Source organism: Pristis pectinata, chromosome 5, assembly GCF_009764475.1.
Source record: "Pristis pectinata isolate sPriPec2 chromosome 5, sPriPec2.1.pri, whole genome shotgun sequence".
Classification (NCBI taxonomy): Eukaryota; Metazoa; Chordata; class Chondrichthyes; order Rhinopristiformes; family Pristidae; genus Pristis; species Pristis pectinata.
This window is the reverse complement of record NC_067409.1, coordinates 104,164,585-104,192,291: the sequence shown is the minus strand read 5'-3', so window position 1 is coordinate 104,192,291 and position 27,707 is coordinate 104,164,585. Positions and strand designations below refer to the sequence as shown.

At 40.1% G+C, this 27,707-nt stretch overlaps 1 protein-coding gene across 1 annotated transcript in view; it reads right to left on the bottom strand.

The window, feature by feature from the left end:
* LOC127571000 (A disintegrin and metalloproteinase with thrombospondin motifs 16) overlaps positions 1-27,707 on the bottom strand; it is a 167,196-nt gene that overhangs the window by 19,053 nt on the left and 120,436 nt on the right. Inside the window, exons 18-19 of the mRNA XM_052016972.1 lie at positions 22,892-23,030; positions 12,009-12,135 (exon numbers count right to left, since the gene is read on the bottom strand). Coding sequence (XP_051872932.1) covers positions 12,009-12,135; positions 22,892-23,030 — 266 coding nt within the window. The remainder of the gene's footprint in view (positions 1-12,008; positions 12,136-22,891; positions 23,031-27,707) is intronic.

The following is a 27,707-nucleotide window of genomic DNA, read 5'->3' as shown; positions in this document are numbered from 1 at the left end:
CTCCACTACTGATGGATCTAATAGAAGAATAGTCTTGCTTTTCACAAAGCATGCAAGGCTTCCTCTGTTGTGCAGAAATCCAAGGGATACGTGTAAATTGAATTGTGGATGATAGGAAGCCTGGGCCTCTACATTATTGCTGCTTTAATATGAATTTCCCAACAGATCTCTAAATATCACATGACTGAAACTTTGACCAATTGCTTGCAATTATGTTGAATGTTGCAAGACCATTGGGTTAACTTTGGTTAACGGCAAGTTCCGGAAAGTGAGAAGGGTTAGTGGCTAGTGCTAGACAGAGGGTTGTGATGTGGTCTCTAAGCAAGATTGTAGCTAAGAAATATTGATGGATGGGGCTCTATAAGCAGGTTGAAGGATCTCGGATGATTTGGGGTGGTGAGTGTGCAGGAAGATGGTAGGTTAAGATGGGAGTGGGATGGCTGGGATGGGAATGATATTGGTGAATCAGGACCAAGAATAAAGGGTCTAGGAGAGTGGGTGGTTGCTTGGTTGGTTCAATGTTTGTGGAGGCAGCAATTTGGAGGAATGTGACTAGTTAAACTGGATGATGAAGGTAAATATGGGCCACCTTACAGAGATTGAATCCACACCATGTTGAGAGTGCCAATGACTGCGGTTCCAAGGACAACTTGGAGCATTGTACGGGGGATAGCATCATCCTATGCGCAAATGACATGGAAATCACAGCAAATGCACAGGTGAATCTTGAAGAGAAATACCACGTCAAATTTCTGAATGGCACAACTCGATCCAGAATTGGTCAAAGTTACATTCCAATGCCGGGCATCAAAATTCCTAGCCCACCAGTCTAATGATGAATTTTATTAATTTCAACTTGTGTTCTCTTGCTCCACTTTCACTGTTAATTTAAACTATTCCTTCGGATTTATAGAACAATACAGCACAGTACAGACCTTTTGGCCCACAATGTTGAGCCAACATTTTATCCTGCTTAAGATCTATCTAATGCTTCCCCCCAATTTTTCTATCATTCATGTGTCTATCTAAGAGTCTCTTAAATGTCCCTATTCTCGGTATCATTTATTTTAAGATCACCTCTTTTCCAAATCACAAGAATTATGAATGAATTCACACTGGAAGTTCTGGCAAAGAAACCTCCAAGCAATAAGTTGCCAGCTGCCTGAGCCTCATGTGCCAGTTCAATTACAATGCCAAAGCATGGGTACTGGATCTTGAACTGTGCAGAACCTGGGCTACAGGAGAGTGAGAGACAATGGAGGAAGAACAAACCTGAGCAACGTGAGTCAGCTCTTGTAAGCAATGGAAGTCTGTGTACTGGGGATTAATATCTGAGCAGTAGCATTAGAGGAAAGAGTGAGAAAGAGTAAAAAGGCAGGGCTAGCACAACCCAAAGAAAGGTAGATCGAACCAGAAAGGACGGGCAGGAGAGCAGTCAGATTTGGCACTTAGTGCTAGAATGCTGCAATGGGAATTAGTAATTAATGGAATAGACAGTAACAACAGGAGGCGGCACTTGGGAAAGAAAAGTAGGAGCCGGGACAGAAGAGGAGGCCATGCCTTTTCTCAACTCCTGGAATGCTGCTCTGGTGCCACTCATTTTAACCACTCATATCAGTGGGAGGAAAGGAAATCTGTGCCTGCTCTTTCTTCTTCTGAAGGCTACAATAGTGGTTTATAGCCATGTAATGAATTTAGCCTTGCCCCACATAGAGCTGCATACTACCTAGTCACTCATATATAAAACAACGGGCAGCAAACTATAACAACAGGATTAAGCACAAGGTGTTAATGGTGATGGGAAATGTGGTGCCTCCCAGAATGCAAGGAATGTTGGACTGAACTCTTGGCTGAGTTGCTACCACTGGTTCTGCACATTGCTTACTCACTGTGAGAGTAATGTTGAGGAATCTGCAATAAGTTCCAGGAGGTAGAAGGTCATGGACTGAATTAGGTTTCTCCTGCATAACTCAAACCATCTGCTTCAGCAGTTCAATGCTTTCGGAATTCAAATTTCTTCACAATATCTACTTTTGGAAATCAAGGAAAATGATTAACAACCTTTGTATTAAAATAATTCATTTGAAGACCCTTCCTAATTTGACTACCACTTGCATCTATCAATGTTGTTCTTCATAAATAGGTGTTAGGCGGGATAAAGGGAAATTAGAACCCGGGAGTAAAACTCATAAGGGCAAATTACTGAATGGGTTGAACGATGCAGGTGCAAATTAGTTCTTGTGGACTCAATTTTATTAGTTGTTTCAAATGGATTCCATTTTATTTCAAATCAGGGGAAGTTAAACTTGACAGGTCTTTGTAAAAACTGTAAAACTGAGGGTCATATTTCTCCACAGGAACTTTATCAACAGCTGTATCACAGCAAACTGCTCCCTTGTGTACAAGAGCACCTGTCAGGCTGCTAGCCTAGTGCCAAACACAGTCAGATCATAACTGGTACCAAACAGAGCCATCACTTTAAATTCCATGCATGTACAAGTCTGACCAGCAATACTGGTATAAATGTGACTGAAAGAGGCAATACCACAGTCAGTAAATCTGATGTAATTCTAATATGGTTTTAATTAAAATATCACATTCAAAGCATTCAATTATTGTTTCCTTTTCAAAGGGTGATTGTCCTGCTGTGGCTTTTCAGCACCCCTCTTTCAATTCCCAACTCTTTTTTTTGTTTCAACAACAAGGAAATACTGGGGTACAGTTTCCACATGGTTATGCTGTTATTTTTTAATGTCATAATATAGCGCTGGTAAAAGATTGTGAAAACTTAAACTCAATTCTATTCAGTGCAGATCAAGTTCCCACGATCTTTTGTGCTAGTTTATTAAATGCTTCACAGCAAGCTCTCTCAGCCCACGTAGCTGGCCACATCCATTACAATTTTGTACTAATTGTACCGAAGTTTAAGCAGTTGATTTTGGTGCATGAAGACACTTATAAGCATCTATTATAACATCCTTGAATGTAATCTGCTGAGTGAAGTAAGGGCAGAAATTGTGGAGATGTTAGCCATAATCTTCCATTCATTTTACCATATTTCCTTATGATGTAGAAAAAGGCTCTTAAAACCCATTGGGTCAATGCTGGCTCCCAATCCCCTGGAATTTTCCCCGTAAGCAATTCTCCCCACGTTCCCATCAATTTCCGCCAGATTCTACCACACACTAAAGGGCAGCTGACAGGAAGAAACGCAGGGGTCACAGGGAGAACTTGCAAACTCCACACAAACAGACAGGAGGTCAGGACTGAACGTGGAACACTGGAGGAAGCAGCTTTACTTCCTGCACCACTGTGCCACCCACAGTTATTGGATGCAGCAGTGGTGTCAGTGGACTGGAATATTGCAATTTATAACAATTATTGAAAAAAGGAGAGCAGGGTAATCCTTAAGAGCACAGGCCAGTCAGTTTAACATTGGAGAAGGGCAAATTTTATGAAATTATAGTTTTGAGAAAGTTAGAACCTCTTTAGATGGTTACAGATTAGTTAATGGTGAATTAGCAAAGATTTCTCAAAGGGGAAGTTATATTTGACAAGCTTTAATTAATCAATAGATTAGGTCGGTGAAAGCAGTGCAGTTGATGTTCTTTCATTCTCGTGGATTTTAAGGAAATCAAGGGATATGAGGTTAGTTCAGAAAAGTGACACAGAGGTAATACATCAGCAATGACCTTGAAATCCGACGGATTGGTGGAACAGGGAGGCACAAGGCAATTGAAACACTGCATTAGAGTGCAAGATTAAGGCAAAATAAATGAAGAGGCAATACAAGATAAAATATTATAGATTTAAAAGTTGCTGCAATAACTATGTACATATAGATCTTTGAGTTAATTAAAAAAAACACAGGATGCTCAAAGATGATCCAGAAACCGGCCATTGGCCTAACCAGTCCATGAGGGCATGTACACTTCCCTTGAACATCTTCTGGTCTTTCATCATCAGAATCTATAACGCAGAGCTCTACACGTCCCTCCCTCATGCAGCTGTCCAGTCTCCCCTTAGATGCATCTATACTATTTGCTTCAACCCCTGTGATTGCAAGTTCTATGCTCTCATCACTTTTTGGGTAAAGAAGACGCTTATGAATTCCATATTGGATTTTTGAGTGACTAGCTTATATTGCTAGCTTTCAGTTATGCTCTTCCACACACGGAAGCATTCTTTCTGTATCCTGTCTACTGAATCCTTCCAATGCTTTAAAGCTCTCTCAGATTTCAGTTTTTCACATGAGCACGTGTCTATTCATCCTATCGCCTTATGTACACTGTCCCATTTCTTATATCATCCTTGTGAATATTCTCTGCACTTTCTCCAGTGTCTGTATATCCCTTGTTCAATATGACAATGAGAAGTGTCTAAGTGTAATTTAATCAAGCTTTGCTTCACGTTCAGCAAAACTCCCCATTTATCAATTCTATTCCTCCAGAATTAAACTTTAGTCTTGGCTCACTTATTCCATGGCCTTGCCAGGCTGTCCTTTAATACCACGCCTCGTTCCAGATCAGAGAATAAAAAAAGGATTCACGTTACAAGAACACAAATGTAACTTACAGTACCAGACACAAACATAAATATATAAAAATAAGGCAGGAAAAAGCCAGTTTCTCCATTGAGGCTGCCTTGCCTACCAGCCCCATTCTGATCTCCCTCACTCCTCCACCTACTTCCCTGCATAAGGGAAGATATCTTTATTAGTCACACGTACATCGAAACACACAGTGAAATGCATCTTTTGCGCAGAGTGTTCTGGGGGCAGCCCGCAAGTGTCGCCACGCTTCCGAGCGCTGACATAGCATGCCCACAACTTCCTAACTCGTACGTCTTTGGAATGTGGAAGGAAACCAGAGCACCTGGAGGAAACCCACGCAGACACGAGGAGAATGTACAAACTCCTTACAGACAGCAGCTGGAATTGAACCCGGGTCACTGGCCCTGGAGCAGCGCTACGCTAACTGCTACACTACCGTGACTGCCCCTTCCTGGTAGCAACTTCCAGGTAGGGTTTAAATCTTTTGCAATTCAATCTCCACCCTGAACTAACTTTGCGTTTCAGAGATTATTGAAAATTGTGAAAGAAAGCTTAATTGGCTCATCAGTGCAGGATAAAATGTCGGCACAACATTGTGGGCCGAAGGGCCTGTACTGTGCTGTAGTGTTCTATGTTCTAGTGCTGTGACGCAATGTGTCAATGGAAATGGGCTTGGCGCAGATTGTGAAAGAGAGGGTAAGTCTTGGCTGAAGTAGGAGCGATAATTTAAAGGAATAGGCAATATCTAAGACATCCTAGTGGAATAAAATGAAAATTCTTTCCATGCACGGTTACCTCTCCATTCCTGGGACTTGGCATTTACTGGTAGAGCCAACATTTACTAACTTTTGTCTTGAGAAGAGAGCATTGAGCCCTCTTCTTGAACTGGGACTGTACATGTAGAGAAGGTACTCCCAGACTGCTGTTGTTTAGTGTGTTCCTAGATATATTGAAATCAGTTTGAGCAGGAAGTTTGCTGAGGTTTTGCATACAAGTTTGCCCTCTTTTTTGAAATCAAAACCGTTCCTGTTTAGATTTCAATAATCTGTGGCACTTCTGTTCTCTAAGATTTCCTCTGCTGATGCACTAGTAACCCCTCTTGAGCACCATCTGATACTTCCACCCGACTGCAGCAGAGGGCTCCTCTTTGACTGTTGGACTCCTGCTGAGACCCTGCCCTGTACAGACAGTGAGCCTGTTCCAGGAAGGTGGAGTTACACTGGGTTTCTTCCATGGTCCACTTCCAGTGAGATCAGAGAACTCGTAACTTCCTACCTGGAGCTCACAGGCTTTATTATTAGGCACTTTTTCACTGGGAAGAATAAGAAAAGATAAAAGATAAAAAGGACACCCTTCCAAACAGAGCACCATTGGTGGAAGTTGAAGAGTGAACGGCCTGAATTTAAGGAAAAACACAAAAGGAAGGCTTGGAGCAAAGAGAAAACAATGTTGGATTAAAGAATGTATCAAAAACATTGTAGCTTCTCAAGATTTTAGATGTATACGAACAAAAATGAGTGGACCTTTAAAATGAAGAAAAGAGTGATACTGCATTATGCAATTTTTTTTAAAGCCTACCTATGAGACACAAGGTATCTAACAGTGGAGAGAACTGGAAACCAGTCGACCTGCTGATTTTGTGAGGATCACATGTTAAGTAGCCACGTGATGCTGAATATTAGGCAGTGTAGTCCAATAGCCTGAACGTTACAGGTTTGTCTTGTTTGACTATTAAGGTGAACCTTAATGAAGTAATTGGATGCAGCTGGCTACCAGCCATTTCCCTGTACAAGCCAGAGTGGCTGCTGCCAGTTACTAAAAGTGGTCCAGAAATGCTATTCATTATCAGCTGCTGATACATTTTTAACTGCGTTCACACTTTAGGAACTCGTGCATCTACAGCACTTCAACACCCTGCAGCTTTTTGGAGCCCAGAGGATTTGGTTAGTCTAACTGTTCTGTATCTTGAGAGTAATCTGACACACAAAATGCATTAAATTTCTAGTGCCTTACACCTTCAGATCCAGATACTTGGGTCACTGCCATTATGCATCAGTCAGAAGATGGATCACAAAAGCTGGACCACCACAAAGCTCACCATTAAGAACCAACTTGTCAGAAAACATTTATCAGCTTTCGAAGAATTCGTTCAGTGCTTGATTTTGGACACTGTACATGTGTAATGGTTCCCCACTCACCACTGATGCTTGAAGCAGTTCTTCTATATTTTGTTTCATTAATGGAACAGATAAACAGCCCTGTCAATGGGGTCTTGTCTTACTTCACTAAGCTAGAGAAAGGGATCTTAATAAGGCCTGAGGATGCAGGAAATGGGAGATGAGAGGGAAGGTCAGACCAAGGTAAGGAACAGAGGTAACATCAAGTCAGGGAGCAAATACAAGTGTAAAAGGACTTTAAAAAATAAAGTAAAACAAACAACTATTAAAAAAAAACAATTAAACTGCATGTTCAACAATTTGCAGAACACCCAGAATAAAAGACTGGAACTGAAAAGCAAATAAGTAAGGAACCAGAGGTAACAGGAATAACTGAAACCTGACTGGGAAGGACAAGACTGCTAAGTAAATCATACAATTTATAACATAATAAAAAAAGAGAGGAAAAAGTGGATGGTAATAACAGTAGTGTAGCGGTTAGCGTAACACTATTACAGCGCCAGCGACCCGGGTTCAATTCCGGCCGCTGTCTGTAAGGAGTTTGTACGTTCTCCCCTCGTCTGCATGGGTTTCCTCCGGGCGTTCCGGTTTCCTCCCACATTCCAAAGATGTACGGGTTAGGAAGTTGTGGGGGTGCTATGTTGGCGCTGGAAGCGTGGCGACACTTGCAGGCTCCCTCCAGAACACTCAACGCGAAAGGACACATTTCACTGTATTTCGATGTACATGTGACTAATAAATAAATATCTTATCTTATAAATAATGGCAGTTTAAAAAAAAAGCAATTAACAAACAAGTTATAAATATGAGGCTGATCAAGCTAATGGGAACATAATACAGTTCACATAACATTATAAAGAAGTTGGAGCAAAGATATGTAAATAGGTGAAATGATGAAGAGAGAATAATAATCGTGTCTGAGAGACTTTAATTGTAGCAAATAAACTGGCGTAAAGAGTGAGTGAGAAGTGTCCAGGGAAAGGATTAGCTACAATGTCTTCCAAACTCCTTTCTTGCCGACTACATGAGAAGTCCAACAAGTGAAAGAACTCCTGGATCTGGTTTGTGAAATAAACCAGAACAGAACATCCATGCAATAGTAATCTCAGCATAATATTTTACATGACATTGAGAAAGATGCAAGGGAGTCAAAGGCCAATGTAATAAATCAGCAAAAAGTGATTTTGAAAGGATGAGATTATACATTCATTAGATTGGGAAAAATGACAGAATAACAAATAGTGGAAACACTTTGAATAGTAATCAAGGGAATTCAGCAGAATTGGCTAAATAAAAAAAACAAAGGCAACATTGAAACGAAGAAAAAGATAAACACTGATAAAAGGGAGTGGAAAAATATTAGGAAAAAGAAAATGTAAAAAAGGTAGGTAAAAAAAAACAACAACATTAAATCATCGTGAAATATAAATTTTTCTGCAGAAGAACACGAAAACAGAAAATTGTCAGGAAAGGAAGAGGGATTGTGCCAGTAGGGATTACACGTGATAGATACACAGGTGATTGCAGTGAAATGGGAAAAGGATTTAAAAGCTCCTTTGGCTTACCAAGGAGACGGATGTTGAGAAGAAATATATCAAACAAAATTAAGACAGAAAAGGGGAGATAACTGAAAATAATAAAACAGAGTGGATAAAACTTCTAGTGCAGACAGATGTATTTATACGTTAAAGATGTTACAGAAGAAATAACAGAGGTACTATTGCAATGAGACAAAAATTCTTGAGAGAAAGGATTAGTGTTGGAGAACTGGCAAAAGGGCTAGAACAAGACTGGGAAACAAGGACTGGTTTATTTAAAGTGGTGGTGGGAGAGATGATGGAATCTTTATTCAAAAGATATAATAGGAAAAAGGCTCCTGGGGGAAAAAAAGCAAATAGAAAGGTCATGCTTAATCACCTTCCTTGCAACCTCTGAAGGAGGATATCACTGTACACATACTGGCAATGTGGTAGATGTGATCTATCTTTGGATTTTCAAAAATGCAAATAAATTCAGTTTAAAATTGGGTCATGTGCAATCCAAAAAGGATAGCAGAATGGATAGCAAATTGGCCACGGACACGACCAGGGAATTACTCAGACAGGATGAAAAGTGGTGTTTTACAAGGATCAGTGCTGGGATTACTGTTTCTCATTATCTACATGATAGAGATCGACATGGTTTAGTCTCAGGAATCAAAATGTTGCTGATGATGCCATATTGGGAGCTATAGTTTAGTTGAAGGACTGTGCAAGTTGCAGAATGGCTAATAAATTACTCGAGGTAGGAAGGAGGCCATGCAAACCTTGGGAAACACGAAACAATATGTATGCATCAGTATGCTCTTTGTTGTCTGCTACGGGTTCTGAATTGGATTCAGAACGGCATCTGATGCTCATGTGGGCACATCATATGGGTGAAGGCATCAGTGTCAGTGACCCTTTGCCCACCAGGAGCGGTATCAGTGTGTAACATGAATTTGATAGCTGCTACTTTGGACATAAATTCTACAGCTAATTCCACAGCTGACTAAGTGAATTCACATTCAGCCACAGGAAGGACTCCTCTCAACCTCGTCGTCTCCCCTCTTCCCACCACCCCAACTCCCACACTGGTGCCATTCATAGGAATCACATTAATTACCACTGGTTGTAACAATAATTCAACAAGTATTAGGTGCTTTCCAGATTCTTCACAGTTGTTGATGTCTATAAAGAGTGATATAGCTGCTGTTAAATGAATTTGCCCTGAACTTCTGCACAAACTAGACATGGGGGCATTCGTTTCCGTTGACTACACAGTGATTGGCAGATGCACAGGACACACACAGAGTAGTTCAAACTCTTATAAGAGGACATACAAGCAGAGGGAGAAGGGATTTCAATTGGAGTTCATATCTACCCAGGGTACCAGGCAATTCTCCTACATGAACCTCAGTAAGAACCTATGAGCAGGATACCTGTTCTTCACAGCTGTCCTTGTGAAATTTGCCATCTATTGCGGCCACAACTGCAGCCTCGGGCACAAATTGCACCCTGCTATTGATATCAATATTCTTCATTGCCAAGCCAACTCCAGGTTGAAGCTGGAGGTGTCTCACAGTTTGTTATGTACTGATACACAAGGAAGGTCACTATTAATTTCTATTCAAAGCAAGCTGGCCCTACTTCATTTTCTTTTGCCTGAGAGCATTAGGCAAAGTGGAAGGCATTTTGTGAGGATTGCAATTCCCATGGCAGAGTTGCCATTGATTGAATGTACGTCACTTTACGAGCAGCACATGTCAAAATGAACCTCAACTGTTAGGGAGTCTACAGTGCCCAGCTGGTGTGTCACCATGGGGAGCTCATCACACTGGTCATCCCTTGAACCTGTGCAAGAGTCCTGATGTCTTCAGACTGTAGCAATTTAGTGTGGCATTTGCATTTTAGGCAGCTCGACTAACCACAGGTGGCTACTGGGTGACAAAGACCAACAACGTGCTCATAACTGGTGCGCAATCCATATGCAAGTTGGCAGCATGTATAAAACAAAAGCCGTAGATGTGCACAAAATACACTAGAACAGAACAACGACATGCACACAACACTTCTGCTGCTAGATTACACTAGAGAAGCCCCATCATAGTCAGTAAGATTGGTATCAAGATGTTTGATTACTTTTACCTATTGGCTAAACAGACAATGCGTAAGTCAGCAATAGAATGGAGGTAAAGTACCAGATTGTTAGAGAATGAGGTGAGGGATTTATTTGCTGGCTTTACCCTATATCAAGAGGGGACAGCTCTACCAAAAATCAGTGGTGAGGAGGAAGGGGAAAGGAAGGGGCAACCTTTCCGTTTGGGTTCTTCATAAACAAGTTAACTGGTTGTGACACTAGCAGCACAATCCCAATGTCTCATTTATCAACTGCCCCACACTTTATTGCATCTCATGTGGCTTGACAGATGGCATTCTCACCTGTGTCAGCAGGTTGTATGTTCTCAAGTCACTAAAATCTAGCTGACGTTCTTGGAGGGCTCCTTTGGATGAGAATATTAATCTGAGGCCTGGTCTGATATAAAAGATCTCATGGCATTACCTCCAACAGCATTGTTATTAATCCCATTCTCTTGCCAATTATCTACCCTACAATCAGCATCACTAAAACAGATTACCTGTTCATTATTATGTTACTGTTTGTGGAAGTCGTGTGTGGAATTAGTTGCTGTGTTGTCTACATCGTAATTGTGACTGCAGTTGAAAAGTATTCAAATGACTGCAAAGCGTTTGGGATGTCCCAAAAGTGACGTGAAAGGTGCTCTGTAGTTTTTAATTTGTATTTTATAGTTTTTGATCCAAAAAATTAAACAGATGAATTGTTTTCCTACAAGGTAAATAAAGGAACCTATGATTAAAATTAACTTTCCTCTTTCAAATATTATTGATTAATCTAAACATTAGAAATCCATACTTGGAAGAAGAAAGGTACTGACCTTCAGCCAAGTATGGGCATATGAATTAGTGAAACAACTGAATCACCTTTCTTAAGTTGTACTGATGTTGCCAAGAGTTAGTTTTTGGCATTCCACATCATTTGTTTTGCGATTCAAACTGCAGAGCACTGATCCTTTGTTAAACAAACTGTTAAAATATATTTTTGATACAATCATTATGCAGTTACATATTCTACACTTGTACAATTGCACACTGTAACAATCACTTAGAAGACAAATTCAATTAGCATTGGACCACAGGGAAAACTGTGGGAGGAATTAAAGCAAGCAACCACATGATTCGTCTGCATAAAGTGAGCTCATAACAATATGAATAATGGATTTTAATAGTATTTCCTTCCCTATCAGCACAGCATCCAATTGTCAATGTTACTTTTAAATGCAATTGGATCTGCAATAATGCACACTTCACCCTATTTCATGTAGTTACTGTAAATCTGAAGACTTGCATATTGCAACCTTCATTCTTTTCAAGAAGCAAGTTAATAGTGCTTTATAAAATGATCCATCATGTAAAAGAACACATCAGAGTAAATAATACTCATTGGTCTTTCCCAAAAATAAAAATGTTTGCACATTTAGTCACATTGCAGCCAAGTTTACGCTAGCCATTTTCATCATCAAACTCAATTACATACAGCAAAAGAAAATCAACTTCCACTTGACATTGCATCAGCAGCTACCAACGGACAAGTTTTGGGAAACGACAACTGGCTTTGAAAGGAAATTCAAAATCAATTTACATTTTCAGTAAATGCATCATTGTAGTATCTCGAACTCTTACCTTGCAGGGCAAGCCTGTGGGTTACAGGAGGTCACTCCAGTGGTGGGTCGACTCCTTGAATTGCAGAAAGAAAGGTTTACCTGGGCACGAAGATCTCGGTAACATGCTACCCTTGTTGTCATCTGACCTAGAAAACAAAAGCACCTTTTCACTCATCTCATTAATGTCAATGAGATTTTAAACTGCAAAGTGTTTGAAAATCCACAATTTTTTTTGATAATTAAAATATTGAAAACATTTTGATGCAATCAAAATACAAAAGTGTTTGAGAGGCACAATGATGTATGCATCGGGTGACAGGCTGAGGTGCTGCCCCCATTACCTACCCATCAGATATCATGTGGGACATGGTCAGGATTTTGCCAGTGAGCTGTGTTCACTTCTGGATCAGGACACAGAGGAACGAGACAGGAATAGGAGCAGGGGCAAATATCTATCATGGAATTCAATTGGTGGATGGGATCTGAACTATCACAATGTCAAAATGCAACACATTGAAGATTAGGGGAAATCAAACATTAAAGGCTCTTCTGGCCGACAACAAAGGAACAATTTAAAAGCAATTTGTGAAATAAAATGCTTGTTGGATACCTTGCAGTAGACATAATGTTTTTTTTAAATGGTAAACAGTAAAATCAAGAAAGGTAGCAGAGAGAGGCGTCTACCTGCTTTGAACATGGAAAGGGATTCACTCAACTGTCTAACCTGGTGACGCACCAGCAAGTTCACATGGGGGAGAACCCATTTTTCTGCTATGAGTGCGGGAAGGGATTTACTCAGATATCCAACCTGCTAAAACACAAGCGAGTTCATACTGGAGAGAAACCGTTCGTCTGCTCCGAGTGTTGGAAGGGATTCACTCAGTTATCCAACCTCCTAACACACCAACGTTCACACTGCGGAGACGCCATTCATCTGCTCCGAATGCAGGAAGGGATACACTCAGTCATCTCACCTGGCGACACATCAGTGAATGCACACAAGGGAGTGATCGTTCATCTCCTCAGAGCGTACAAAATGATTTATTGATTCTTCCTACCTACTGAGCCACCAGCAAGTTCACACGAGGGAGAAGTCGGTCACTTGCTCTGAGTGCAGGAAGGGATTTATTTGGTTGTCCAATCTGGTCAGACATCTGTGACTAGTGGTGTCCCACAAGGATCAGTGCTGGGACTCTTGTTGTTTGTAGGACGTGAATGACTTGGATATGGATGTAGATGTGGGAGGCAAGATCAGTAAGTCTGTGGATGGCATGAAGACTGGCAGAGATGTCGGTAGTGTGGAAGGCAGTCTCAGGCTGCAGGGAGAATCTGAGGTTTTGGTGAAATGAGCTGAAAATTGGCAGATGGAGTTTAATTCTGATAAATATGAGGTGATGCACTTTGGGAGTACTAATGCAGCTAAGACATACACCACGAATGGCAGGGTCTTAGGGAGTACCAAGCAACACGAGGGACCTCAGAATACAACTCCATAGATCCTTGAAGGTGGCAACATAAGTAGACAATGTGGTTAGGAAGGCATACAGGATACCAGCCTTTGTTAGTTGGGGCCTTGAATACAGAAGTAGGGAGGTTGTGCTCTAACTTTATAAGACCTTGGTCAGACCTCAGCTGGAGTTCCAGGTGCAGTGTATAGGGAGGGGGTGATAATGCTAGGGAGGGTGCAGAGAAGATTCATCAGCACATTGCCTGGGATGGAGAAGTTCGGTTATGAGGAGAGCTGGGAAAAGCTGGGCCTCTTCTCCCGGGAGCAGAGGAAGTTAAGAGGGGACATGATTGAGGCATATAAATTTATGAGGGGAATAGATAGGGTAGACTGCAGGAAACTTTTTCCCATATCAGAGGTAGCTAAAACTAGAAGACATATGTTTAGGGTAAGGGGGAAGAGATTCAGAGGGGAGCCTTCTTCTCCCAGAGAGTGATAAGTACCTGGAATACACTGCTTGAGAGAATGGTTGAAGCTGGGTGACTGACAGCATTTAGGAAGTGTCTTCATGAGCAATTGAATCACTTAGGCATAGAGGGCTATGGACTCAGTGCTGGGCAACGGGATTAAAGTGGAAGGGTGTCTACTGGTCGGTGTGGATGAGTTGGGTCAAATAGCCTGTTTCCATGCTGTATGAGTCTCTGAGATAACGAGCAGAGCTGAGGGGACAGAACAAGATAATTGTGAAAAAGAGGTAGCAAGGACAGTTGTCAGAGAACAGCAGCGAGAACTGACAGGTAGAGCAAGGTAACAGTGGAAGGGACACAGGCTAAAGGTAGAGGAACAAGGTAAAGGCATCCGTACAGCAGAGAATGTTACTCCATTAAAACGCACTACACAATTGCAAGTTGTTGCTGTGACAGGCACTATCAGAATTCATTAGTAGGAAGGATTGCTGTTCAGAGTATGGAAATCATAGAAATGATGGGTATTGGCCAGGAGATCTTAATAAACACAATTTAAATCTTCTCATTGAGAAGGCCCAAAAAACCTTTAGCTTTTATCTTTTCATTTCTGTATATGTGACTAATTTGTTACATTCCTCTGGCGACTACTTTAGTGAACCAACCATTAAATAGTAAAAGATGCAAGTTTAGTCTTTATTGAGATCCAATTTCTGATATCATTCAAAACAGATTGATCTAGAAATTCTTTTGTGCAGCAAAACATTTTTGTGCATTGGGCAAAACAAGTTGATCGAACAACCCAAATGGTAAAAGCAATCAGATTCTGTCTGGATCTCATAAAATGGCAGCTTTGCTCTGGGTCATCCGTGCAAGCGCTGAAGCAATTCACAAAGCATCACCACTTGGTCCTGTAAATTTTCGTACTAACCCCCTGTTCCAAACCACTTCATCCCCTCTCCCACTCCTCACACATCTTTGTTATAGATGCCATTTCAGCCATCGTATTGCCAGACACAGACCCAATTGCAAGTCTCAACTTCATCCATCAACTGGATCCCATTCCCCAGAAACCCAACCCATCATTATCCATCCCAGCATCCCAATCAGACCGTTGACAGTTCAATTTCCCACTTGAGCAAAGCTCTGCTCTTATCTCCAACCCATCCCTCTCTGCACTCCATCAACCTGTAACCAATCCACATTCATGATGTGCCTTGTGTGCAACTATACCGCAGTGGGATGAGAAGCAGTGGGAAGTAAGAGGATGCACCAACCAACAGTCCCCACTATTCACCTCCATCGCCCATCCACACATACCTACCCACCACACCATACCTCTACCTCCATTCCATCCCTGTCTCCACCCCTTACCAGAGTGTGCAACAACATTTCAACATCTGCAACAAATTCAATCCTGTTATGCACCAAGTATTATTCTCAGTAATTACAGTACAATCGGTATGCAAGACAAGTTTTTCATTGTACCTTGGTACAAATGACAATAATAAACAAATACCAATACCAAGATGTGAATCTTGAATTTAATTCAGTATTTAATTTACCACTGACTACGGCTGAGGAGGAAATACTGAAAGAGTTTGTGTCGAGGTTATGACATATGTTGTGGAGTTAATAAACGCTATTTATAATTTGAGAGAATAGGTCCACTAAATAACTGTGAAGGTAACGTGCACAAGTGCTGACAGATGTTTTTTTGGTTGTCTCAGTGGTGGTTTGAGTGACAATAATAAACCAATATCAATAAGGTACGTTAATTTGTGGCACTGTAATTCTCCAAGTATTCAAATAATAGTACATTGCACCGAACCTTGGGATGAGTAGAAAGAACAAAATCTGAGTGGCTGAACTTGACTTGAGCACCCCACACCGTTCCATTATTAAGAACCTATTAAGTCCACTGTCACAGATGGGGCAAAATGACTTACAAAACTATACTGCAAAAAGTGTGAGAGAAAATAAAAGAATAGAAGGAATTTTAAAAAAATGGAAAGAAACAGAAAAAGAATGATGTACTAAGATTTCTATCCACCCACAGTATTGCACCATGCAGAGATGAAATTGCAGGAGTACAGAGATTAAAAAAAAGTTACATTAATTATCAAATTGAACACTACAAAACGTCAAGCATCCATTTGGCAATTCACTGTGATCAGAATGCTAATTGGTGATATTATCGCTGACATTTTCTAATGAATACATCCTTTGTGGCAATAACATAGCTAGTGTGTTGCTCATTTCATAAAGTACTCGGGATGAACTGAATTTTTTTAAAATTAAAGGGTACTATCTCATGCAAAAGTACAATGAATTCTAATTTATATTTCCCCACATCAACATCAAATATTAAAGACTCAATTGTACATGAAGATATGTTACAATGATTCTCTGCAAGGGAGAGTAATTTATTAACAAGGAAAGAAGATTGTTTAACAGACAGAGGCAGAGTCGATATACTGTAAGTGGGCTATAAACTGAGGAACTACAATGAGGGGAGATTAGAAAAGCAGAAAAATATTCAAATGTTATTAGACTATTTATTATAGGTTACCCAACAAGGAATTATTGTAGCAAAGATTTTAAGATTTCTGCATTTAATTTTAGAAGTTGTTGCCAGCTTTACTACATAACAGCACATGAAAGTGGACTTGATAATTTTTTGAAGAGTGGGGTAGGCTTAATGAGACAGATTGCTTATTCCTGCTCCTATTTGTAGTGTTTAAGTTTCTGTGACAAAAATGACACCCATAGCCTTAGTGTTATTCTTTTCACAAACTCTTGGCCAACATAAATCTTATGATTTGATAACATTGTAACTTGTATCTGAAACAGTAATCAATAATTCTTATCACAAATACAATCGTTTAGTTAACACTACATGAAGAAATATTTTGGACATTATGCAGCACAAGTGAATGATATATTGCACAACAAATACACTAAACCATGGAAAGGTACCTATGCTAATTCTTGAGTATGTATGATTTTTTTTTAATGAAACTAGAAATTCTATTCAGACAGTGCCGGAAATACCCAACAGTTCTGGCAGCATCTGAGAAGAAAGAAATAGAATTAATGTTTCTTTCTTCACAGAATTAGACAAAGTTAATTAACCTGAAACGCTAACTCTGCTTCTCTTTCCATAGACGCTGCCTGACCTGCTGAATATTTCTTGCATTTTCTGTTTTTACTTCAGAGTTCTAGATTCTGCAATTTTGTGCGGTTCGAAATTACATTCACATATGTAACATAAAGCAATATAGAGAAAAGGGTAATCAAATCAATACCAAGAGGTGGATAAACAGAATAATGAGAGAATCAATGGATATTTGATGGTGTTATAAATAAGTACTTTTAATTTATAGATCAGGCAGATTGACTGAAACCTTTTCTGGAAATGTCTTCCTTGGGTTCTTGGGTTCTTAGCAGACATCACTATGGAACTTCAGGACACTATTATAAATTGGCCAACAGAGCTGGTTTAAAATGGTTTTCAAACTGAATCAAAAATGAGTCATTTGGAGCTTTTACATAGCTTCAGTTTTACATGTCAGATATAGTAGATCTGGTCGAATTGCTACTGTTTATCTATGTTCCCAAACGGTCCTTCACAGTTTACTGAAACCATTAAAATTTAATGTAAGTGGACATCATGCATTCTGTCTTTTTCCTGGTTAATATGTGGAACTTGGCATTGAATATTTAATTTAAAACAAACACTGAAATGAATACAGTACAGGTAAAACTTCAATTTTTTGTAAAGTTGCATATTGAAGTGATTTTTTGCACAAGTGATTTTGATTATACTTTTATTTTTTAGGGCAACAGTCTTGAGACTCCCTCTCATGTTGATTCTTTCCAGTTGCACAGGATGGAAGGCATGCCTGAAACAGCACTCACAAAATGAGTGGCTTTGATAACACTGGGGCCTTGGTCTGCACACGTATGAAGTGGGGGCTATACCAGCTGATGAACTGCAACAAGGGGATTGTTGAAGGAAACTGAAACCTAAGCTTTTTCATGTGTTTCAACACTTTAAATTTGTGGCAAGTTCTCAGTGTTGCACTCCAAAATGCAGCCCATCTGATCCCAATCATCTCTCCCACCAACTGATCTCCCAAGAAACCTGCAATTGATCCTTTTAAGTAGTACAGGTGCAGGGCTTGCTCTTGCTGATCAGATCTGGTTTCCTGTGCATGGCTCACACTGTTGCTTGCAAGTACGTGAACGATTTTTATAGAAAAAGTCATCATGACATCTTAAAATGGCATGAATATAGAAGTACAATCAAATCTCTTAATGAGTAAGACCACAAAATGCAAATTGAGATTGATTTTACACAGTTTGATCCCTTGGTGCTTAAATCTCATTGATTCAAGATGCACACTATTGTCTGTCTTGTTTTCACATCATATCGATCGCCTATGATGTGCACTGGATCAGATACCCAATAACTGCGAGTTGCCTTTGAAAAAGCCTGTGGGGCCTTTAATTAACAGCGAGCGTCATTTGGCAGCCACTGACCACAAAACTGGGTCATTGACTGTACGAGCCAAACAAATATGGAAAACAAAATCAATTACCTGGTACATAAATCTAATACGACCAGAGCCTAAAGGAATGGTTTGAAACATGGCCAAATAAGAATTATAGCTTTTGGGAGTCTACTAAGCTGATAGCACAATTAGCACTGCACTAACGTGCAGAGTTTACACTGCACCTTTGGAGCAACAATACTCAGTTAAGCTGGATCTCATTCTGTTTTATGCCTGCTGATATCCGACTCCAAAAGTAATCCAGTAAAAGATCTCCTTTCAAAAACTGAAAAATGTTCTTAAAGTGAACGCTGCAATTTATATTAATCTAAAGTAATCTTTACTCCAAAACAAGGAAACATTATCAGTTGAATTTTCTACTTTTAGTCATTTAGTACTGAGTGGCCAGCTCATTTTGTTTCATTTCTTATCCCAATCTCTCTACTTTTATTTCTGCTTTTAGTTCATTATCCTGCATTTCCTCTTCAAATGTTGCATGTTCTCTCCTCTTAACATTTTGTCCTTCACTGTGAATGGAAGTCTGGTTGACCACGGCTGGGGTCTGGTTCTTGACTTGCAATGTTTGCCTCGTATTATTTTTTTAAAGACTAATATATCAGTGTGAAACTGTAGCCAATAAAATTTCAGAGTGACAGATAAGAGTTGGTGAGTTCAAGAAGTGAATAGATGAGCTAGACTCCATTTGAAATGCGGCTTACTCTTTGGGCAGAGAGAATGGGCTTCCATTTACACCGAGAAAAATAAAATTAATATGGAGCTCCTTACATTTTCATTTTTGGCACCCTTGAGTAAGTGGCTATGCTGAAGATATTACAGTATTGTCCAGCTGGTCAGAATGATTATTCTCTGCAGACTTGGTCTCTATTTCTGATGGGGTCCTGGCTTGTTAATTGTTTCCCCACCATTCTATTATCAGAATTTGATGAGGAATTGAGGAACATCAATGAGCACAAACACATTGGCACAATTTTTACTGGAGTGCCCAAAGCAACTGCTTGGAAATAAAACCTATTATGTCATAATTTTGTCTTAAAATCAGGTTATATGTATGCACTGCTTCTTGATCTTGCTTACATAAAACCAAGGTTCAGGTTTGATAGTTGCATCAGAGAAGCCAAAGCAACATTCAGAGCCTAGAACTAAAACAGAAAATGCTGAAAAACTCAGCAGGTGAGGCAGTATCTGTGGAAAGAGAATCAGTTAATGTTTCGGGTCTGTGACCCTTCGTCAGAATGACCTGTTGAGTTTTTCCAGCATTTTCTGTTCTTGCTTGATTTCTAGATCTGCAAATTATTTTGATTTTCACTTGGGGAACCTGGAAGGTCCACTTAAAGGTACTTGATCAGTTTGAGTCCTTGCTTTCTGTGGCTAAGTATTTTGTAACCTGCCTTTGCAATACGTCTATCACCCTCTATGCACTGCTCACTATCTGTTCTCACAGTTCAGACTGGTAATTCCCCTGTAATCTTTCTCTTTGCAAGAGGAAGAGCACTGGTGAAGTACCATTAAAGACAGCACCTACTTAAGCTACAGAACATTGCATAGGAGAACACATATATACTTGTCTGAGCAGCAGTGCCCATTGGGGGTAACACTCTGTGAAAAATTTTGCAACTTAACTTTCACCCTACCTCCAGCATGAGTGTCACAGTGCTCACCTGTCCCGTTCCAATCTCCAAGGACATAATGAACATTACCCAAAGAGAAGTAGAGAGATGCATCAGGAAAGCCACATATTCAGTAGAGCAAATATTATTTTCCCAGCTACAAACAACACAAGAAAAGACTTGCTCTTAATTTTGTAACAACCATCTTGAGCCCTCTGCAAAGATGCTGCAGATCCCCAATGGTTTACAGTCTTGCCACAAAATTAATGACACTTCCAATTCCTTAAAAGTACAATTACTCCATGCAATCATAATTTCAAATGAAAAACAAAATACGTGATTTTGCCTGGAGCTTCTTATATGGCAATTTTTTTGTGTGCCATGGTGTGAAGTGTAGGCTGTTAACCATGGGCAATACTTCTCCTGCTTAATTCTGCTGGGTGTTGTCTCAGGAAGGCTTGCACGATGTGTTGTAGGAACCTTGGATTTCACCTCAACAGGAAATAGTGTGTCATAATTATATTGGCTTATTGCAAGAGGTTGAAGAAGTTTGTAATGAGTACTGTGGTCATTTTACATCAGCCTGTGCAGCCCTACCTATCAAAAGAATGATGCTTTGTAGTGTAAAGTTAATTGATGTCCTGATCTGTCATGCCTGGAGTAATGTTTTACAATCTCATTTATTAAGTTAAGTTTTATCCTTTCTCCCAGTCCTAGAAAATAAAACATTAAACATAATCCTTTCCTTCCTCTACAATAATAAATTTCTGCAGAACAGTCCATTCTAAACCTTATTTCTTTATGAGACCACAGATGCCAACAGCTGTTTTAAATCATAAAATATGTAAAATGTGAAATGTTCCAGAAAAATTGACTAAAGCCATCACAGGTACATTTCAAAGCTTGCCTACCATTTACTATGCTAATCTCTGTTTCACTTGAAAATAAATTTCTACCTTTGACGGTGTTTGGACTTTATTGTGCACTAGTCCTGTGAACAATAACTATTTTATGGATAACAAGTTATTTATAATATGTTCAAACATTGTATTTTGTTACAAAACATTAACAACAATGAAGTGTTTAGAGACTGCTTTTAAATGTTAATTTTTTTCCACCCAAAGGATAAAAAATCCTCCATGCCTATGGGTCAAAATGATGACCATGCAATGAAGGCTTTTTTTTTGCCGATCTTCCTGTTGTGACAGCTCCTCAGTATGATCGTAAAAGGACTGTGCTTATTTCCTGGCAGGTAAACAACAGCATAGGTGGGTTTTATTTTCCACATTGTCCTTTGAGGCTGAAATTCAAGCCTGGATTCAAATTACTCGAAGGGACCCAGAGACCATATGGATTCTCCACTCAACTTTTAATCCAATTATCAATTAAATAGGAATAAAGTAGTCTGCACTAGACCTAACTTTAAGTCAAAAATTCTTTTAGTTACGTTTTATTTGCTGAGGGAATTGGATTAAAGGAGGGCACAGACAACAGAAATCAACAATAAAACATAACAGAAATTCTGGCCCACCCTAATGAGATCAATGGTGAAGTAGGGGGTGGGGTCAGGTTGGTAGCTGGAATAGGAAAGGAGCAGGGAGCCTGGGGATTTGCAGATGGGGCCTCAGGGGTGTGGGCCTTGGTTAAATTGTGAGGTGGGAAAGGGGCATATTGGTGGGACTCAACAATGAGACTGTAATCCAGTGCAGGCAGATGTGCAGTTAAAATTGGCATCATGGTCGGCACAGGCATTGTGGGCTGAAGGGCCTGTTCTCGTGGTGCACTGTTCTGAGTTCTGTGCTCTGTGAAGACTTAACCGTCCCGTAAGTGCCCCAACGATGGTTGTTCCTGGAACATCATAGTTTCATCTCACCAATAATCTCCAAAAGGTGTGTTGCATGAGGAATTATGTAATTTGATGTATGTACTACATGGAAATCACATCAGATATCTTGGGAAATGCACAGTCAAATTTATGGTGTAATGCAAAATAATCCAGTAATGATTGTTGACTTAGTTTACTCCACCAGTAGCTGCATTTTTAAGCCCTGAAGAAAACAGCATGAGGTGATTTAACTTCCAGACTTGTGTGCATTTGTTACAGGCATTTAGAGTCCTCCTATGAATTGCAAATCTGAAGTTGCACCTTTAAGATGTAAGGAGTGACTACAGTCTGACAAACAAGGTATATAAGGGAAACACTGAAAGGAGCATTTAAAACCAGATAAGCACAGAGCCTATCCACCTTCGAGACTAATAAGCAGAAGGCAGCCTTTGTAGTTTAAACAGTTCCAGACACATTGAGAAACACGTAAAGAACAACTGTTATACAGAACTACAGAGGCATACAGCACAGTAACAGACCATTCGGCCCATATGGTATGTTTTGATACTTATGCTCCACTTGACTCTGCCTTTCATTTTACTTCATCTCACCCCATCAGCATATCCTTCTAATAGCAGTGAAATAAAGGAAAAAATGTGCTTATTTCTAAGGAAAGGAAGCAGTAGATGAAACACCCAAAGTAATGAAGGGAAATTTGAAGGATATTGTTAAATAAGCTGAAACATGTGTCCATTGTTCTTAGGACTACCTACATATACACAGAAATCCCACCCTGTTTATTCAGCCTTTTTCCTTTGAGTCAGTGCAGCCATAAAGCCAATATTTTAAAAGTAATAGAATAATAAAGGCTCCTATCGACAGGAAGGTTCACGAGTCACATCTTCCACTAATTGATGCTAGGAAAGATCCACTGAAGATTTTGGAAATTTATATGTTAAGCAATTAAATAAGGAAATGTTACCTCCTCCACAAGAGGCAGAGCATTCAGAACGAACAATAGCCCATGTGTAATTGTGTTTTGGAGCTGCCTTATTCTCAGTCTCCGACTTTGGCAAGGCAAATTCCCATCCGATCCCGGGATTTTTTCCCTGTAGTAGTATCTGCATAAACAAAGGTTTGAAGAATATTTTTATTACCTTATCTTCTACTATGTTGAAAAGTAATCATGCTACAGAAAAATTATCTTAAGATAAGATGTCTTTATTAGTCACATGTACATCGAAACATACAGTGAAATGCATCTTTTGCGTAGAGTGTTCTGGGGACATGCTATGTTGGTGCTGGAAACGTGGCGACAATTGCGGGCTGCCCCCAGAAAACTACACAAAAAGATGTATTTCACTGTGTGTTTCGATGTACATGTGACTAATAAAGATATCTTATTATTATTAAGTGCCGCCACACTCCCGGCGCCAACATAGCATGCCCACAACTTCCTAACCCGTACGTCTTTGGAATGTGGGAGGAAACCAGAGCACCCGGAGGAAACCCACGCAGATACTGGGAGACATCTTCTTAAATGAACTCTGACAGTTGGATTAACTTTTTCCATTCATAAATGTTTACCACTTGTCTGAAAGTAGCGGCCAGTAAACAATCTACATGTACAAACGTATTGGAACACAACAAGCCACAACACCAAAACTGTTACCAGCAACATCCCACACAGTGCATTTAAACTCATTCAATATTTGGAACTATAAATAATTCCTTAGAAATTAAAAAGCAGAAGATAATGGAAGCTGTAAATCTTAAAATGAAAATAGAAAATTCTGGAGATACTCAGCAGGACGGGCAGTTTCTTTGCAGCAAGGAACAGTTAACAATTCTGGTTATAGAGTCATACAGCACGGAAACAGGCCCTTTGGCCCAACATGCTGACTGTGTTGCCCAGTGAGCTAGTTCCATCTGTCCGTATTTGGCCCGTAGCTCTCTAAACCTCTCCTATCCATGTACTTATCGAGATGGCTTTTAAATGTTGCTAATGTGCCCGCCTCAACTACTATTTCTGGCAGCTCATTCCAAATACTTACCACCCTTTGCGTGAAGAAGCTGCCCCGATGTCCCTTTTAAATCTCTCACCTCTGATCTTAAACCTATGCCCTCTTATTTTTAGCACACCCTCACTGGGAAAAAGACAACATGCTTTCACCCTGTCTATGTCCCTCATGATCTTATCTACCTCTATCAGGTTACCCCTCAATCTCCTATGTTCCAGGGTTGAAGAATTCTACTGAAATATCATGAACTAGAAACAATGAGTTCAGATAAAAGATCTTCGACCTTGAACACAAACTCTGGTTGTCTCTCCACTGATGCTGCCTGATCTGCTGAGTGTTTCCAGCATTTTCTCTTTGTATTCCATACAAATTATTTGGTTACTTGATAGGGCTATTAAGAATAAAAAGAACATTTTCTTTCAGAAGATTGGCTTGAACTGTCCCTCTAACTTCAGAGAAAACAATGCCAAAATAAATCCTAATTCTAATCCCTTATGCAACCTTGCTCTTGTTAATGTATGACAGTGCATTATCCACGTGCTGGAAGTGTAGAGGTCAGGATAGCATTTGGAGTGAGTACCAGACTTTTCTGCAGAACTGGAAGATGATTCACTGTCTTCAGAGTTCTGCCCAGTGCTACTGCTTTTCTGACTGGTGTAGTTCATATAAAATGTTTGCTACTTCCACAATTCCACATCCCATCAGTCTCCTGACTCAGTTGTGAAACCATTGGAGGGCACAAGATAAAGGTCAGAGTTTCACAAACTTATTTTTTTTAATTCACTCAAGGGATGTGGGCTTCACAGGTTGAGCCAACATTTAATGGACCATCCCCAGTTGCCCTTGTGAAGGTGGTGGTGAGCTGCCTTCTTGAACTGCTGCAATACAATTAAGTTTCATTCCCTCTCTATGAAGGCTAAGCATTTGGTATCAACTGTTTGTTGTTTTTTAACATCAAACTTTTATCAACTAATTTATAGTAGTTCTCCAAGAAGGTGCCTGACCTGAACATACCGAACACAAGAATCAAGTCTTGTTTTTAGTATGTTCATGTTTTGTTTTTTTCCTTTATATCTGTGATCTCTGCTAATTTTTAAATTGGATGACACTTATGTTTCCAGTAAAACTGGCTGTTGACTTTGATGTTTTTGTTTGGTAAATGCAGTGCACAAGAACTTGGGTGGTCATGTGGTCAACATCAATGCATTGTGCCAATGTTTCTTCAATAAGCTTAGGTGTCTTGTAGTGCTTAATTCTGATTAAGTGCAGATGGACAAATAACCAGCTTGTACCATAGCAGAATTTTACCTTTGCTTTAAACTTACTTCAATTGACTCAACTTGACTAAGTGTGCAAAGCTATAAAAACATTTAATTGGATTTGCACCTCACAAATAGGACTCCATTCAGCTATTGCTTTGTTGATCCCAGTCTGGATCAACACTCTTGTCTGAGCCTGAGGGGCATGGATTCAAACTTTGTCCCAACCTAATGATGACCCTCACTGTAATACTCTTGGAATGCTGCTTTGTTGGTGGTGCTGTGTTTTAATTGCATGCTAAGTGGAGGGTCTGGGCTAGAAATTGCTTCACTACCTTTTAATGGCATAAAAATGGTGTTGTTAGTCACCCCAACGCTATTTGTCAAAGTCACATAAAGAGAAAGATCTACAACTGCGTGGTTCAGAGAACAGAGTTGTTGGTTTCAGAGTGGTTTTCTACTGATCTGTTGCAAATTCTTATAGCTGCTGGTTCTTAGCCCCACAGGTGTGAATGCTGCAGTCAGCTCTTAAAGGCATACAGTAGTGTAGCGGGTAGCGTAACGCTTTACAGCGCCAGCGGCCACAGGTTCAAATCCGGCCGCTGTCTGTAAGGAGTTTGTACGTTCTCCCGTGTCTGTGTGGGTTTCCTCTGGGTGCTCTGGTTTACTCCCACATTCCAAAGACGTACGGGGTAGGAAGTTGTGGGCATGCCATGTTGGCGCCGGAAGCGTGGCGACACTTGCAGGCTGCCCCCAGAACACTACGCAAAAAGATGCATTTCACTGTGTCTTTTGATATACATGTGACTAATAAAGATACCTTATCTTATAAGCAAAATTCTTCCACTTGAAGGAGTGTGTTGCCCATGAATGAATGCTTCCTTGAAAGGAAGGGGGTTGGGAGAGTACTCTCAGGTGGTCAGATTGTCCTGGACTGACTAATAAATACCAATGTCTGCGGGAGGCATATTCTTTGTCATCAAAAGCCATGGTACACCCGGCAAGAAATTTCTGAAAGGACACGAGTGCAGAGAATTTGGGAAAGCCTGCAATGCAGGCAGATCCCCATACCTGCCCTGCCATTACTGTACTTAAACTGAAGAGACCTCAGTCACAGAGTTCAGATGATCTGCCTAATGTAGCAGTGAATGGCAAACTGAGATGTGGCAGAGATCAGTGATCAGTTTAAAATGATCTTGAGGATAGGAAGTCGAGAGTGACCATGACCTTGACTTCCATGGACAAAGTGGCCCTTTAAACACTGGAGCTTCAGGGGAAACAAAGTTGGCAAAACCTGCTGCTTTTGTGAGTAAACAAGGGCTGTCATTTTTTAGACCAGTGAGGTTGAAAATCTGACTGAAGACAAATGTTGCTTGTTGCAGCACTGTTAACATAACTTGGAGAAGTTTTGTACCAGAATAAAAGTGCTTGGGCAAATGAAAATCCCACTGAAGAGTCACAAGCTGACATGTTCTACTCCAGGTTAAGCCAATTTTACAGCACTGTTTTTGTTTGGAGTTGTGTGAAGGATTTCTTCAGCCTCTGTCTTTAGGTTCAGGAACATAAAAATGAATCCAGAGTTTTCAAAGAAAGGCAGGAACATTTTACTACCGAATATCAAACAATCAAAGCCAACTGAAACAAACTAAGCGCTAATTAACGCATTGCTGGAATCTTGAACTTTGGAAATAATGTAATTCTCTCTTCTCTCATCTTCCATCAGGTAGAAGATACAGGAGCCTGAGGGCACATACCACCAGGCTTAAGGACAGCTTCTACCCCACTGTGATAAGACTATTGAACGGTTCACTTATACGATGAGGTTGACTCTGACCTCACGATCTACCTTGTGACCTTGCACCTTATTGTCTACATGCACTGCACTTTCTCTGTAGCTGTGACACTTTACTCTGTACTGTTATTGTTTTTGCCTGTACTAACTCAATGCACTCTGTACTAACTCAATGTAACTGCACTGTGTAATGAATTGACCTGTACGATCGGTATGCAAGACAAGTTTTTCACTGTACCTCGGGTACAAGTGACAATAATAAGCCAATACCAAAACCAAAATTCTTTCCTTTTAGCAGGACTATTGTGTCTTTCATAACTTTAAATAATAAAATTTTACTTTATCAGTGACCAGTCAATAAAGATGCAATGTGGATTATGCAGAATGATACCAACAGCTTCAATCATCATTATAGGACATGAGGGCATTCAGCTCATGAAGCTTGAGGCAGCTCCCTGCAGGTGCAGTCCAGTCATTCTTATCCCCTCTTGCCCCAGCCTTGGAATTTCTCCCCATAAGAGAATCTATGAACTCCCTTTTGAAAGCAGCAATTCCATCTGTCCCCACTGCTCTTTCAGGCAGTGAATTCCAGTTACAGCTGAGAAGATTATGGATGCCTGTAGACTTTATTTGGTATAATTGATGTGATTACTATATAAACTGAGAGGATTTGTAATAATAGATATGGTGAACTTAATAATAGCAATTTAAACTCATTTTACTCTA